Below are 15,168 nucleotides of genomic sequence, written 5' to 3' on the forward strand. Positions count from 1 at the left end.
TCCTTTGCACCCCATTATTTTTATTTCTACTTTGCACATTCTTCCATTGCAAAACTACCATTCCAGTGTTTTACTTGCTATATTGTATTTACTTTGCCACCATGGCCTTTTTTGCCTTTACCTCCCTTCTCACCTCATTTGCTCACATTGTTTATAGACTTGTTTATACTGTATTATTGACTGTATGTTTGTTTTACTTCATGTGTAACTCTGTGTCGTTGTATCTGTCGAACTGCTTTGCTTTATCTTGGCCAGGTCGCAATTGTAAATGAGAACTTGTTCTCAACTTGCCTACCTGGTTAAATAAAGACAAAATAAATAAAATATAAGGGAGAGCAGGCCATGTCCAGACTTTCTCGGTGACCTCAAGTACCTTCAATAATTGCTGTACTAGAAAATGCGGGAGAGCGGGGTTCAATTCCCCGACGGGGAGGAGGATTAAGCTGTCGTTGTAAATAACAACTTATTCCATATGTGTTATTTCATAGTTGTGATGTTTTCACTATTTTTTGCCGTGGCGGGGTAGCGCGTTGGACTAGTAACTGAAAGGTTGCAAGAAGGAAATCTCAGAGCTGACAAGGTAAAACTGTTGTTCTGCCACTGAACAAGGCAGTTAACCCACTGTTCCGAGGCCCTCATTGAAAAAAAAGAACTAACTTGCCTAGTTAAATAAAGTTTAAAAAAATAATAATACAATTCTACAATGTAGAAAATAGTTTTTTTATATAATCCTGGAATGAGTAGGTGTGTCCAAACTTTTGATTGGTACTTGCTTAATTAATTTGATAAATATTATGGTGTTTCAATTCCAAGAAAAACTGGAAAAAAACCTCCGGGCACGTGTGAGACCGGATTCAATACCCCGAGGGGAAGGAAGGAGGGAGTAGGTTTTCCTTGTAAATAATAATTTGTTCTTAACTGACTTGCCTAGTTAAAGGTTACACTAAGAGCATAATATTTCTACACCCTAATTTTCAAATTTTAGTCTAACCAATACCCACATGGAGATTAAGTGAAAATAAAAAAATCTCATTGATTGATCAAGACCAGTCCCCATGCTTGTCTCAGAGCAGTGCAAATCAGTGCTAAAATAGTTGTAGGCTATTGCTTCAAATCCTATTGCTTATAACTTCAATATGCTCTTTAAATAAGACCTACACCACTTTTAACAGCACATTACTCAACACTAGTGGGACTCATGTCACCTACGGTAGGCCTACAGTATATAGGAAAATATGACGTGACTCTCCGCCAATAATTACATATAGAGGATTGGAGGATATTTCTGTAATTCAGTGATATTTATTCCGATAGTAATTCATTATGGATCCATAACTAAATAAACATCGGCATTTTGAAAGGTTCACTCCAGCAACTACTACTACTACTCAGCAAATTGGATGCAGTCTATCACAGTGCCATCCGTTTTGTCACCAAAGCCCCGTATACTATCCACCACTGCGACCTGTATGCTCTCGTTGGCTGGTCCTCGCTACATATTCGTCGCCAAACCCACTGGCTCCAGGTCATCTGTAAGTCTTTGCAAGGTTAAGCTCCTCCCATTCTCAGCTCACTGGTCACCATAGCAACACCCACCCGTAGCACGCGCTCCAGCAGGTATATTTCACTGGTCTTCCCCAAAGCCAACACCTCTTTTGGCTGCCTTTCCTTCCAGTTCTCTGCTGCCAATGACTGGAACAAATTGCAAAAATCACTTACGTTGTTGACTTATGTCTCCCTCACTAACTTTAAGCATCAGCTGTCAGAGCATCTTACCGATCGCTGCAGCTGAACATAGCCCATCTGTAATTATCCCAACCAACTTCCTACCTCATCCCCATATTTGTTTTTGTTTTTCTGCTCTTTTGCACACCGGTATTTCTACTTGCACATCCTATTCTGCGCATCTATCACTCCAGTGTTAATTGCTAAATTGTAATTTATTGCCTTTACACGGAACCCAAACCGGCTGCGCGCGTGTTTTTTTTACCTTTATTTTACTAGGCAAGTCGGTTAAGAACAAATTCTTATTTTCAATGACGGCCTAGGAACAGTGGGTTAACTGCCTGTTCAGGGGCAGAACGACAGATGTTTGTACCTTGTCAGCTCGGGGATTTGAACTTGCAACCTTTCGGTTACTAGTCCAATGCTCTAACCACTAGGCTACCCTGCCGCCCCTGTGCCATCGTGCAGACATTTATTTTGTCCCCCCACACCAAACGCGATCCCGACACGCATGTTAAAATATCAAAATAAACTCAGAACCAATTACATTAATTTGGGGACAGGTCGAAAAGCATTAACCGTTTATGGCAATCTAGCGAGCTAGCCGGCACTTGCTAGCTAATTTGTCCTATTTAGCCAGCTTGCTGTTGCTAGCTAATTTGCCCTGGGATATTAACATTGAGTTGTTATTTTACCTGAAATGCCCAAGGTCCTCTACTCGGACAATTAATCCACACATCTGTGGAAAGAACTGAAAACTGCTGTTCACAAATGCTCTCCATCTAACCTCACTGAGCTCGAGCTGTTTTGCAAGGAGGAATGGGGAAAAATTTCAGTCTCTCGATGTGTAAAACTGATAGAGACATACCCCAAGCTACTTACAGCAGTAATCGCAGCAAAAGGTGGCGCTACAAAGTATTAACTTAAGGGGGCTGAATAATTTTGCACGCCCAATTTTTCAGTTTTTGTTTTGTTAAAAAAGTTTGAAATATCCAATAAATGTCGTTCCACTTCATGATTGTGTCCCACTTGTTGTTGATTCTTCACAAAAAAATAGTTTTATATCTTTATGTTTGAAGCCTGAAATGTGGCAAAAGGTCGCAAAGTTCAAGGGGGCCGAATACTTTCGCAAGGCACTGTAAAACGGTCAACCGAATAATTTCTAGTGATCTCTCTGCCTTCCAGGCGTTTGCTTCTCTTGGCTTTATATTGGCAACTTTCATAAATTAGGTGCATTACCGCCACTGACCTCGTTCGTCTTCAGTCACCCACGTGGGTATAACCAATGAGATGGTGGCACGTGGCTTCCTGCTTCTATAAACCAATGAGGACATGAGAGAGGCAGGACTTGCAGCGTGATCTGCTTCAGAAATAGAACTGATTTCTATTTTAGCCCTTGGCAACGCAGACGCTTGTTGGCGAACGCGAGCAGTGTAGGTGCAATAATTGAATAACATATATTTCTAAAGGTGAAATAAAAATGTTAAAGAAATAGTCGAACTTCCAAATCACTTACACTCTCAGCTACAGACTGACGGTCTTACTGGTCTGGTAGGTGAGGTTATCTTCTTCTTCACCTTGTGTCAAGGTTTTAAAGATTTAACCATTTCAAACATGTAGCTAACGATCCACTCTTTCTGGTCTGGTAGGTGAGGTTGTCTTCTCATCTAGTGTTGAGGTTGAGAGTTTCAAAACATTTCAACGTGTGGATCACGGCCTCATGTGGAATTCTTAGCCAGTCCTTTCAAGCACTCTGGTCGAAAAGGCAGTCCCATCACACTGACAAGCTCTCTGACCTCATTCAGGGTGTGTCTAGTCACTGTGCACAATTTATATGGAGAAAAAAAACAAATTAGAAAACTCTAATCACATTCCTATCTTAACAGAAATACTCTCATCCTTAATCATATATTTTCTACATCATTTGGATGTAAACTTGACAGAATGTGTACACTTTCGAGATACAGTATTTTCTTGATGCAATTCTTAATGACATCACAAAATGATAAACAATGTGACATGATTGTTCTTTAGATCCCCACTGACCATTCCTATATTAGAAATATTGTTCCAATATTAACTTTTTTGGATGTCATCGTTTTGGTGGTAAAAGTATTCTGTAGACAAAGGGCATTCCTTTACTAATACTGCCAAATTCATGACTGAGTGTTAAGGTGTCAAAACTGGCACAGCCCCCTCCTCCTCTTCTGTGGGTGAGAGGGGGTCTGGCTATCGTCAGCCATTGCCACGCTGATCTGACCCTTGGACCCTCCCCCAGGAGAGTCATGCCTCTATATAAGGTCCCACAGTTGACTGTGTGTGTCAGAGCAAAAACAAACCCATGAGTTTGAAGGAATTGTCCGTAGAGCTCTGAGAGAAGAATTGTGTCGAGGCACAGCTCTGGGGAAGGATACCAAGAAATGTCTGCACCAGTGAAGGTCCCCAAAAATACAGTGGCCTCCATCATTCTTCAATGGAAGAAGTTTCGAACCACCAAGACTATTCCTAGAGCTGGCTGCCTGGCCAGACTGAGCAATCTGGGGAGAAGGGCATTGGTAAAGGATGTGACAAAGAACGCGATGGTCACACTGACAGAGCCTCCCAGAGTTCCTCAGTGGAGATAGGAAAACCTTCCAGAAGGACAACCATCTCACATGACAGCCCGCTTGGAGTTTGCCAAAAGGCACCCGAAGACTCTGACCATGAGAAACCAGATTCGCTGGTCTGATGAAACCAAGATTGAACTCTTTGGCCTGAAAGCCCAGTGTCACAACTGGAGGAAACCTGGCACCATCCCTACGGTGAAGCATGGTGGCAGCATCATGCTCTGGGTATGATTTTCAGCGACAGGTACTAGGAGACTAGTCAGGATTGAGGGAAAGATTGTTGGAGCAAAGTACCGAGAGATCCTTGTTGAAAACATGCTCCAGAGTGTTCAGGACCTCAGACTGGGGCAAAGTTTCACCTTCCAACAGGACAACTACCCTAAGCACACAGTCAACACAACGCAGGAGTGGCTTCGGGACAAGTCTCTGAATGTCCTTGAGTGGTCCAGCCAGAGCCCGCACTTTAACCCGATCTAACATCTCAAAATACATTTAATCCATTTTAGAATAAAGCTGTAACGTAACAAAATGTGGAAAAAGTAAAGGTCTGAATGTAAAATGTAAAAATAGCCTACATATAAAGCCAATAAATAAAAACATTGCAGGTAGAAAATATCCTGTTAAAAATAAATATCCTATAATTCACATTGGCTATGCATGGCCTGTCTGCAAGGAATATGAAACATTATATCAACTGTTAACTTGGGTCCGGCCTGAAGCTAGCACTATCAATCTTGCAACATTTTCTAAAATATTCTGGGCCCTCAGTTTCCTATGCCAGTGAGCTCCGGACAGACAGACACAGACAGCTGTAGGCTATTTGCACAAGGGATAAGAAGTAGGCCTATTTTATGACAATTCCACCGGATGAGAGGATTAAAAAAAAAAAAAAATACTTTCACGCCGAGTGGTTATCGATAGATATTTTTTAAATAGGCTACGTTAAGGAACTATTGTCATTCTCAATTTACTTGCTCTTTTCTTGCTGTTTGAGGTGGAGAAAACATTACTTTGAGAAGCTCCACAGTGGTGGTGAGTTCAGAAATGCTATCAGATCTCCAAATGTGCACATTTATAGGCCTACATTTGCACGCCTGCCAGGAAGCCTAGGCCTACTTCTATGCATAGTCAGATGCGCATCCTAACTCAACATTGACAGGAGAGCCACAAACAAAAGACAATGAATATATTGACAAATGTCTTCCTCACAAGTCCACTCCCACAATGAGAACTGTAAAATACTGAATATATTATTATTATTAATGCATTACCAGAAAATGCCGTAACCAAACAAACATTGTAGATTAGACATTATCGGAATTAAAGGCAAAGGTACTACTGGTGATGCTGGTGTGCCATCCCAGCGGCCTGCACAATGGATAAGTCCACTGAGACAGACATGATTTAGACAGGTGTCATGAAAAATATACAGTACCAGTCAAAAGTTTGGACACATGGTTTTTCTTTATTTTTACTATTTTCTACATTGTCGAATAATAGTGACGACATCAACACTATGAAATAACCCAAAAGTGTAAAACAAATACAAATATATTTTAGGTTCTTCGAAGTAGCCACCCTTTGCCTTAATGACAGCTTTGCACACTCTTGGCATTCTCTCAACCAGCTTCATCTGGAATGCTTTTCCAACGGTCTTGAATGATTTCTCACATTTGCTGAGCACTTGTTGGCTGCTTTTCCTTCACTCATCCCAAACCATCTCAATTTGGTTGAGGTTGGTTGATTGTGGAGGCCAGGTCATCTGATGCAGCACTCCATCGCTCTCCTTCTTGGTCAAATAGGCCTTACACAGCCTGGAGGTGTGTTGGTTCATTGTCCTGTTGAAAAATAAATGATAAGCGAAAACCAGATGGGATGGTGTATCGCTGCAGAATGCTGTGGTATCCATGCTGGTTAATAATTGTGCCTTGAATTCTAAATCAATCACAGACAGTGTCACCAACAAAGCACCATCACACCACCACCTCCATGCTTCACAGTGGGAACCACACATGCAGAGATCATCCGTTCACCTACTCTGCGTCTCACAAAGACAAGGCGTTTGAACCAAAAATGTCAAATTTGGACTCCAGACCAAAGGACAGATTTCCAGCGGTCTAATGTCCATTGCTTGTGTTTCTTGGCCCAAGCAAGTCTCTTCTTCTTATTGGTGTCCTTTAGTAGTGGTTTCTTTGCAGCAATCAACCATGAAGGCCTGATTCACGCAGTCTCCTCTGAACAGTTGATGTTGAGGTGTGTTTGTTACTTGAACTCTGTAGCATTTATCTGGGCTGCAATCAGAGGTGCAGTTAACTGTAATGTACTTATCCTCTGCAGCAGAGGTAACTCTGGGTCTTCCTTTCCTGTGGCGGTTCTCATGAGAGCCAGTTTCATCATAGCGCTTGATGGTTTTTGCGACTGCACTTGAAGAAACTTTCAACGTTCTTGAAATGTTCCCGCAATGACTGACCTTCATGTCTAAAAGTAATGATGGACTGTCATTTCTCTTTGCTTATTTGAGCTTTTCTTGCCATAATTTGGACTTGGTCTTTTACTAAGTAGAGCAATCTTCTGTATAACACCCCTACCATGTGTCAACACAACTGATTGGCTCAAACGCATTAAGAAGGAAAGAAATTCAACAAATTAACTTTTAGGAAGGCACACCTGTTAATTGAAATGTATTCCAGGTGACTACCTTGGCTGGTTGCCAAGAGTGTGCAAAGCTGTCATCTGGGCAAAGGGTGGTTACTTTAAAGAATCTAAAATATATTTTATATATTTTTGTTTACTCCATGATTCCATATGTGTTATTTCATAGTGTTGATGTCTTCACTATTATTCTACAATGTAGAAAATAGTAAAACATTTAGAAAAACCCTGGAATGAGTAGGCACGTCCAAACTTCTGACTGGTACTGTATATATTTGCAACTGCTGAACCCCAAAAAATCTTGGTCGACCAAAATATTTGACCAGTCTACTAAATGGGGTCAGCCCTACATGAGGATAGTGCACCAAATTTTCACCAAATCATGGTTTTAGCCTCCCAAAGTTTTAACTGAGGTGATCAAGTAGAATGTGCAGCCGATGCTTCCAATTTAAACTTGAACTCGCACAGCCAAGTAAAAGGGTCGCAAAATTTTACTGAGTGGTCACGTCTGGAGCCCTGGTTGGGGTTGAAAGTGCGCAGTTTAGCCACAAGGGCTACAGTTGCATTCTCTGAAAAGTTTCCACAACATTAATAGTCGCAACGTGTGGGTAACTAACTGTACCGTCAGTGTTTTCTCTGATCAAGAAAGTAACTGGTAGCACACATATTTGTGTTTTAATAATACATTGTACAATAATAATGCTTTTCTTCCACTGTGCCCAGTCGACGGTGATGGTGCTGCGGAACATGGTAGGACCAGAGGACATCGACGATGACCTGGAGGGTGAGGTGACTGAGGAGTGCGGCAAGTTTGGTGCTGTCAACCGTGTCATCATCTACCAGGAAAAGCAGGGCGAGGAGGATGATGCGGAGGTTATTGTCAAGATCTTTGTGGAGTTCTCCATGGCGGCAGAGATGAACAAGGCCATCCAGGCACTCAATAATCGCTGGTTTGGAGGTCGCAAGGTCATTGCTGAGGTGTACGACCAGGAGCGCTTTGACAACAGCGACTTATCTGCATAAGACGTTCTGACCTTTCTGAAAGATCTCTACTACTACGACCACAACCTCTGGTGTTTCTCTCTCCCTCACACACATACACACTTACACAGACAAGGCTGCCACGCACCACTGTAGGTGATGCTGGCCTCTTTTTAACCATTTTTTTTTTTTTTTTATCAATGTTGATATTAATATTATTAATGCTCCTGTTTGGGGACACCGACAAAGCAAGGAGGATTTTTTTAATTATTATTGTGGCCTACTGTGAAGGGCTGGATATTTGTTTTTGTATTGTTTTCAGTTTCATTTCCCTGATTTTAGTTTTATTTCGGTTACACCTTTTTTGATTAAGTCAATTCTACAAAGGTTCTCTTGTTATATAGCTCTTGGTATTAATTGCCCAAAACAATAAATTCCTCATGAATTCATAAAGTGGTTTGATATTTTGATTATTGATATTAATCCAGAAAGAAACTACAGGGAGCAGGGGTCGGTTAGTCTAGTTTGATCACAAAAAAAAAAAGTTGGTTTTAAATCCGAGGTCAGACATCACCAACTTTGTGATCAGAATTTACACCTGTTGCACCAAACAAAATAACTCGAAGCTAAGTCCGGCGTAAGCAATTCGCGTTCATGAGATTTGATGCTTATGGTTGCTAGGCAGCGCCTGTTACTAAGCTGTTGCCATCCTTGTGGAAGTTCTAAACTTTGATGTCACTTTGCACATCTCTTCACAACACCCACCACTATGCATGCACGTTTTCTTAACAAAGATTTCATGGATCCTAAAGAATTACTGTGCGAATAAATATCACTGAATAACAAATATTTCAATAATAGGCTAATACAATTGAAGGCATGTATCAAATGGTTGCTTACTGAAACGTACAGCAATCCATTCGTTATAATAAATGTAGCTAAAGCAATAGCCGTGTGTGGTCAACTAGATAATTTCAGCAGTGCAAATTAATAAACAGACACACAGATGGGTATATAGATCGAGAGAGAGATCGATATAGACAGACACATAGATGGCTAAATTGATCTAGCTAACGTTATCACCGCCAGAACACTTCTTGCTAGTGAAGCAGACAAGACAAATAAACCAAAATGCCCAGGGATTGCTATGTTCCATTCTACAGTAACACCAGCAGAACACACCAAGCCCAGCTAGAACATTTGGTTCCTTGGTAGCGTATGTTTTTTTTTATACCTAATACACACATATGAAGGTGAAGGAGAATATGTACATGTAAGTATATGGATGAGCGATGGATGAGCGGCATAGGCAAGGTGCAATAGATGGTATAAAATACAGTATATACATGTGATATGAGTAATGTAAGATATGTAAACATTATTAAAGTGGCATTATTTAGAGTGCATTGTATAAAGTGACAAGTGATCCATTTATTAAAGTGTCCAGTGATTTTTTTCTTAAAGTAGGCAGCAGCCTCTCTGAGTTAGTGATGGCTGTTTAACAGTCTGATGGCCTTGAGATAGAGGCTGTTTTTCAGTCTCTCGGTCCCTGCTTTGATGCACCTGTACTGACCTCGCCTTCTGGATGATAGCGGGGTGTACAGGCAGTGGCTCGGGTGGTTGTTGTCCTTGATTATCTTTTTGGCCTTCCTGTGGCATCGGGTGCCTTAGGAGTCTAGGAGGGCAGGTAGTTTGCCCCCGGTGATGTGTTGTGCAGACCGCACCACCCTCTGGAGTCTTGTGGTTGAGGTCGGTGCAGTTGCCGTACCAGGCGGTGATACAGCCCAACAGGATCCTCTCAATTGTGAGACATTGCAGTATTTACGCAGTAGCTCTTTTTCCAATGGTCAAATTAACTCACAAGATTGGTATTTTATTTTTATTTAACCCTTTTTCAATCAGGTAAATTGACTGAGAACACGTTCTCATTTACAGCAACGACCTGGGGAATAGTTACGGGGGGAGGGGGGTGAATGAGACAATCGGTAGGTCTTGGGTACTGTATGAAAACCTACATCTACGACCAGGGTGACCACTCTCACAGGTATACTTTCACTTTTCAGAATTGGGTGTGGGCACGGGATGAATATTGTAAATAAAGCATTTGAAGAAAAAAATATATCCACCCCATGTGGGATTAAAATCCACAGCCTTGTTACATTGGATGTAGCTACAAATATAAATGTATCCTCATAGCCTACTTGCTTTTTTTTCCTCTAGTCAAGAAAACATTATGCAAAATATATTGGCACACTCCACTTACCAAGACCATTGCCAATTAAGGCGTGCTGTCACCTGCTTTTATAATAAGCCTTGATGGTGGGTTGAATATTTTCCTGGTATTTTACCAATGTTCCATCCCAAGAATAAATCTATTTTCTCCTGGGTAACCCGGTATGTCCCGCCAAAACTGGAAGTGTCATTCAAAAGCCTTTGTCTGAATTTGATTAGAGTTTTGATTGAAAATTCAACCCTGATGCTACCTGAATCTGATGAGCCATACATTAACTTTTTATGAGCCAAAAAAGCCCTGAAGATTGTACCATTATCCAATAGGCTGTATTTTTCGTCGCTGTCTACATACCACCACAGACCGATGCTGGTACTAAGACCCCAATCAATGAGCTGTGTACGGCCATAAGCAAACAGAAAAACGCTCATCCAGTGGCCGGGGACTTTAATGCAGGGAAACTTAAATACATTTCTAGCAGCATGTTAAATGTGCAACCAGAGGTAAAAATATAAAAAAACTCCAGTCCACCTTCACTCAACACACAGAGACGCATACAAAGGTCTCCCTCGCCCTCCATTTGGCAAATCTGACCATAATTCCATCCTCCTGATTCCTGCTTACAAGCAAAAATTAAAGCAAGAAGCACCAGTGACTCGGTCTATAAAAAAGTGGTCAGATGAAGCAGATGCTAAACTACAGGACCGTTTTGTCGTATGTAAACTCAGCAAAAAAATAAAGGTTCCTTTCTCAGGACCCTGTCTTTCAAAGATAATTCGTAAAAATACAAATAACTTCACAGATCTTCATTGTAAAGGGTTTAAACACTGTGTCCCATGGTTGTTCAATGAACCATAAACAATTAATGAACATGCACCTGTGGAACAGTCGTTAAAACACTAACCGCTTACAGATGGTAGGCAATTAAGGTCGCAGTTCTGAAAACTTAGTACACTAAAGAGGCCTTTCTACTGACTCCTCTTTCTACTGAAAAAGTGCTCTTAACTGACGAGTCAGGGTTTTGTCTCACCAGGGGTGATGGTAGGATTAGCATTTATCGTCGAAGGAATGAGCGTTACACCGAGGCCTCTACTCTGGAGCGGGATCGATTTGGAGGTGGAGGGTCTGTCATGCTCTGGGGCGGTTTGTCACAGCATCATCGAACTGAGCTTGTCATTGCAGGCAATCTCAACCCTGTGCATTACTGGGAAGACATCCTCCTCTCTCATGTGGTACCCTTCCTGCAGGCTCATCCTGACATGACCCTCCAGCAAATGCTCGTTCTATGCTTGATTAGTTTGAAGATGTATTCCGGAGACAGGTATTTTCTCCATGTGTCAATCATGCATGATGATGTATACAGGTAAGATTGTCTAGCGTTAGCTAGCTACATTTTAGGATATTACAAGTTTCTAATTTTGACAAAGTAGGTTTCATTTCAAGCTAAAGTGTACGTTAGCTGGCTGGCTCCCTAGCTGATGTTATTATTAATTTCCCAGAGCCGTTTGCTTTTCTAGTTAGAGCCTAATGTTAGCTAGCTAACATTTAACCTGGTTGGTTACCTCCCAGCATATTCATGCAGGGTAGTGCCAACGTGATTTGGCACTATGTTCATTGTTGTTTAACTAGCCAACGGTAGCTGACTGGCTCGTTAGCTAATGTTACGTGACGAGGGTGTTCTTACAAGTTGTTTACCTAGCTAGCTGAATATGACTGGTGTCAGTAAACGTCTGAGAAAAAAAAGCGTAATGAAATTGTTGCCAGCAGTGCTGGTTAGGCTGTTTTCATGTTGTCCAGAGGTAAACAAATCTTCAGCCACAGCGTCAAGTGTGCACTCCGAGAGCAAAACGAGATGGGTGGGGCTAAAGCTTAAGAGATTGTGAATGATGCTGAATGGGTGTAGACAAAGAAGAGCTCTTCACTAGATACCAAAACATTTTCTCAAAAGTGAGTTGACAAGTTTATCAACTTTCAAAGCAGAATTACTTTCCCATTGTTCCTCAAAGATGCAGTGTATGATATACAATTTTGTAGCTCTACTTTTATCCAATGTAAAACACACCATTTCAAATGTCGCTACATAAGACCGAATCCAGGTGGTGAGTCTGTGCTGAGAATGTTCCAAAGCCAAGCAACTGTCCTGCAACATTCCCAGAAAGTTGTGGAAGGTTTTATGCAAAATAACCATAGGACGACCACGTTCTCACCAAGCTCTAAGAAAAATGTGGTTATCTTTGTGTGTAGGGGGAGGGGCAATGCAAATAGTCTGGCTAGACATTTGATTAGCTGTTCAGGAGTCTTATGGCTTGGGGGTAGAAGCTGTTGAGAAGCCTTTTTGTCCTAGATTTGGCACTTCGGTACCGCTTGCCATGCAGTAGTAGAGAGAACAGTCTATGACTGGGGTGGCTGGGGTCTTTGACAATTTGTAGGGCCTTCCTCTGACACCTCTTGGTATAGAGGTCCTGGATGGCAGGAAGCTTTGCCCCAGTGATGTACTGGGTCGTATGCATTACCCTCTGTAGTGCCTTGTGGTCGGAGGCTGAGTAATTGCCATACCAGGTAGTGATGCAACCAGTCAAGATGCTCTCGATGGTGTTGTTAGTGTTGTTAATTAAAACTTCTTAAGTATGAGGTCCCTGTGTCGGGATCAAAATCGGCTGGATATTTTAGAGCGCCACTTATTGTTTTCGATAAAACTCAAACTTTCATTAAAACACAAATGCAAGGTAGTGAATTAAAGCTACACTCGTTGTGAATCTAGCCACCAAGTCAGATTTGTAAAATGCTTTTCGGCGAAAGCATGAGAAGCTATTATCTGATAGCAATCACCCCCCCAAAATAACAGACCGTCAACAAAACAACAGATTTTGCGGTAGCCGGCGCTACCCAAAACGCAGAAATAAAATATAAAACATTCATTGCCTTTGACGAGCTTCTTTCTTGGCACTCCTATATGTCACATAAACATCACAATTGGGTCTTTTTCCCGATTAAATCCGTCAATGTATACCCAAAATGTGATTTGCTGAAGACCGGTCTGATCCAGAAAAATGCCCCTTTACAAGACGCAACGTCACTTTTTAAAATTACAAAAGTTGCCTATATACTTTTACAAATCACTTCAAACTACTTTTCTAAACCAACTTTAGGTATTAATAAACGTTAAAATACGTTTAAATACAGGCGATCTGTATTCGATAGCAGCAAGTCTTGAAATCATCGTCCATGTTTTCACAATCATAACATCCTGTGGTGAGCCTCAAGAAAGGAAATGCCTAAACGTAACCAAACCAAGGATAAAGCAGGCCCAAAATGCAAGCACTGGCGACATCGTGTGGAAGCTGTAGGCGTTTACAGGGGATTCCCATGTATTTTTTTCAGCCTTAGATAATACATTGACTGGCGGATGGATATTTTTTTTGTGTTTCGGTGAACAGTTTTTTGACGCATTTTGACTCCTAAACACGTTATGTTATAGCCACAGACACGATTTAACCAGTTTTAGAGACTTCAGAGTGTTTTCTATACACACACACTTATCATATGCATATACTATATTCCTGGCATGAGTAGCAGGACGCTGAAATGTTGCGCGATTTTTAACAAAAAGCTGCGAAAATTCGCATCATCCCTAAGAGGTTTTAAGAAGGCAGAGCAGCGCTTTATTATGGACAGACTTCTCCCCATCTTAGCTACTGTTGTATCAGTATGTTTTGACCATGACAGTTTACAATCTAGGGTTACCCCAAGCAGTTTAGTCATCTCAACTTGCTCAATTTCCACATTATTCATTACGAGATGTAGTTGAGGTTTAGGGTTTAGTGAATGATTTGTCCCAAATACAATGATTTTATTATTCCTTTATTATTCCTTATTCCTTGCTACCCATTCCGAAACTAACTGCAGCTCTTTGAGTGTTGCAGTCATTTCAGTCGCTGTAGTAGCTGACGTGTATAGTGTTGAGTCATCCGCATACATAGACACACTGGCCTTACATGTTGTTAGTAAATATTGAAAAAAGTATGGAGCCTAAATGGCTACCCTGGGGAATTCCTGCTACCTGGACTATGTTTGAGAGGCTTCCATCAAAGAACACCCTCTGTTCTGTCAGACCCTCTGTTCTGTCAGACATGTAACTCTTCATCCACATTATAGCAGGGGGTGTAAAGCCATAACACATACATTTTTCCAGCAGCAGACTATGATTGATCATGTCAAAAAGCTGCACTGAAGTCTGACAAGACAGCCCCACAATCATTTTATCATCAATTTCTCTCAGCCAATCATCAGTCATTTGTGTAAGTGTCGTGCATGTTGAGTGTCCTTCCCTATATGCTTGCTGAAAGTCTGTTGTCAATTTGTTTACTGTGAAATAGCATTGTATCTGGTCAAACACAGGTTTACTAAGGGTTGGTAACAGGCTGATTGGTCAGCTATTTGAGCCAGTAAAGGGGGCTTTACTATTCTTGGGTAGCGGAATGACTTTAGCTTCCCTCCAGGCCTGAGGGGGCACACTTTACCGTAGGCTTAAATTGAAAATATGGCAAATAGGAGTGGCAATATCATCTGCTATTAGCCTCAGTAATTTTCCATCCAGATTGTCAGACCCCGGTGGCTTGTCATTGTCGATAGAAAACAATACTTGTTTCTAATTCTTTTAGTCACATTCAATTCAGTTTAGTCACATGATTTCTCAATAGCAGTACGTTTTCCAATCGGTTGTGCAGCCAGACGTAATTGCGTTTTGTGCGTTTTTTGCCAACCTTACTTTGCTACCTGACAACTTTACAGTTTTTACTTTTTAATTACCGTTTATATTTTTAGTTTTCCCTCACTCAACATTTTTTCATTAAACTTTTTCACTCTGGACGCTTTATCTGGACGTGGATTGTCCAACAGCCGAAGCTAAGTAGTAACATTAACATGATGCCTTCTAATTGCAGTCGCTGTACTCATAATATACAGGAGAACGAT

At 41.2% G+C, this 15,168-nt stretch overlaps 1 protein-coding gene across 1 annotated transcript in view; it reads left to right on the top strand.

Annotated features, from left to right (window-relative positions):
* The window catches only part of puf60a (poly-U binding splicing factor a), an 86,249-nt gene extending 77,836 nt beyond the window's left edge, over positions 1-8,413 (top strand). Inside the window, exon 11 of the mRNA XM_020466649.2 lies at positions 7,707-8,413. Within this exon, the coding sequence (XP_020322238.1) occupies positions 7,707-8,006 (300 nt within the window). The 3' untranslated portion in view covers positions 8,007-8,413. The remainder of the gene's footprint in view (positions 1-7,706) is intronic.
* Positions 8,414-15,168: the final 6,755 nt, after the last annotated feature.

The sequence above is a fragment of the Oncorhynchus kisutch genome, linkage group LG30 (assembly GCF_002021735.2).
Source record: "Oncorhynchus kisutch isolate 150728-3 linkage group LG30, Okis_V2, whole genome shotgun sequence".
In the NCBI taxonomy this organism is placed as follows: domain Eukaryota; kingdom Metazoa; phylum Chordata; class Actinopteri; order Salmoniformes; family Salmonidae; genus Oncorhynchus; species Oncorhynchus kisutch.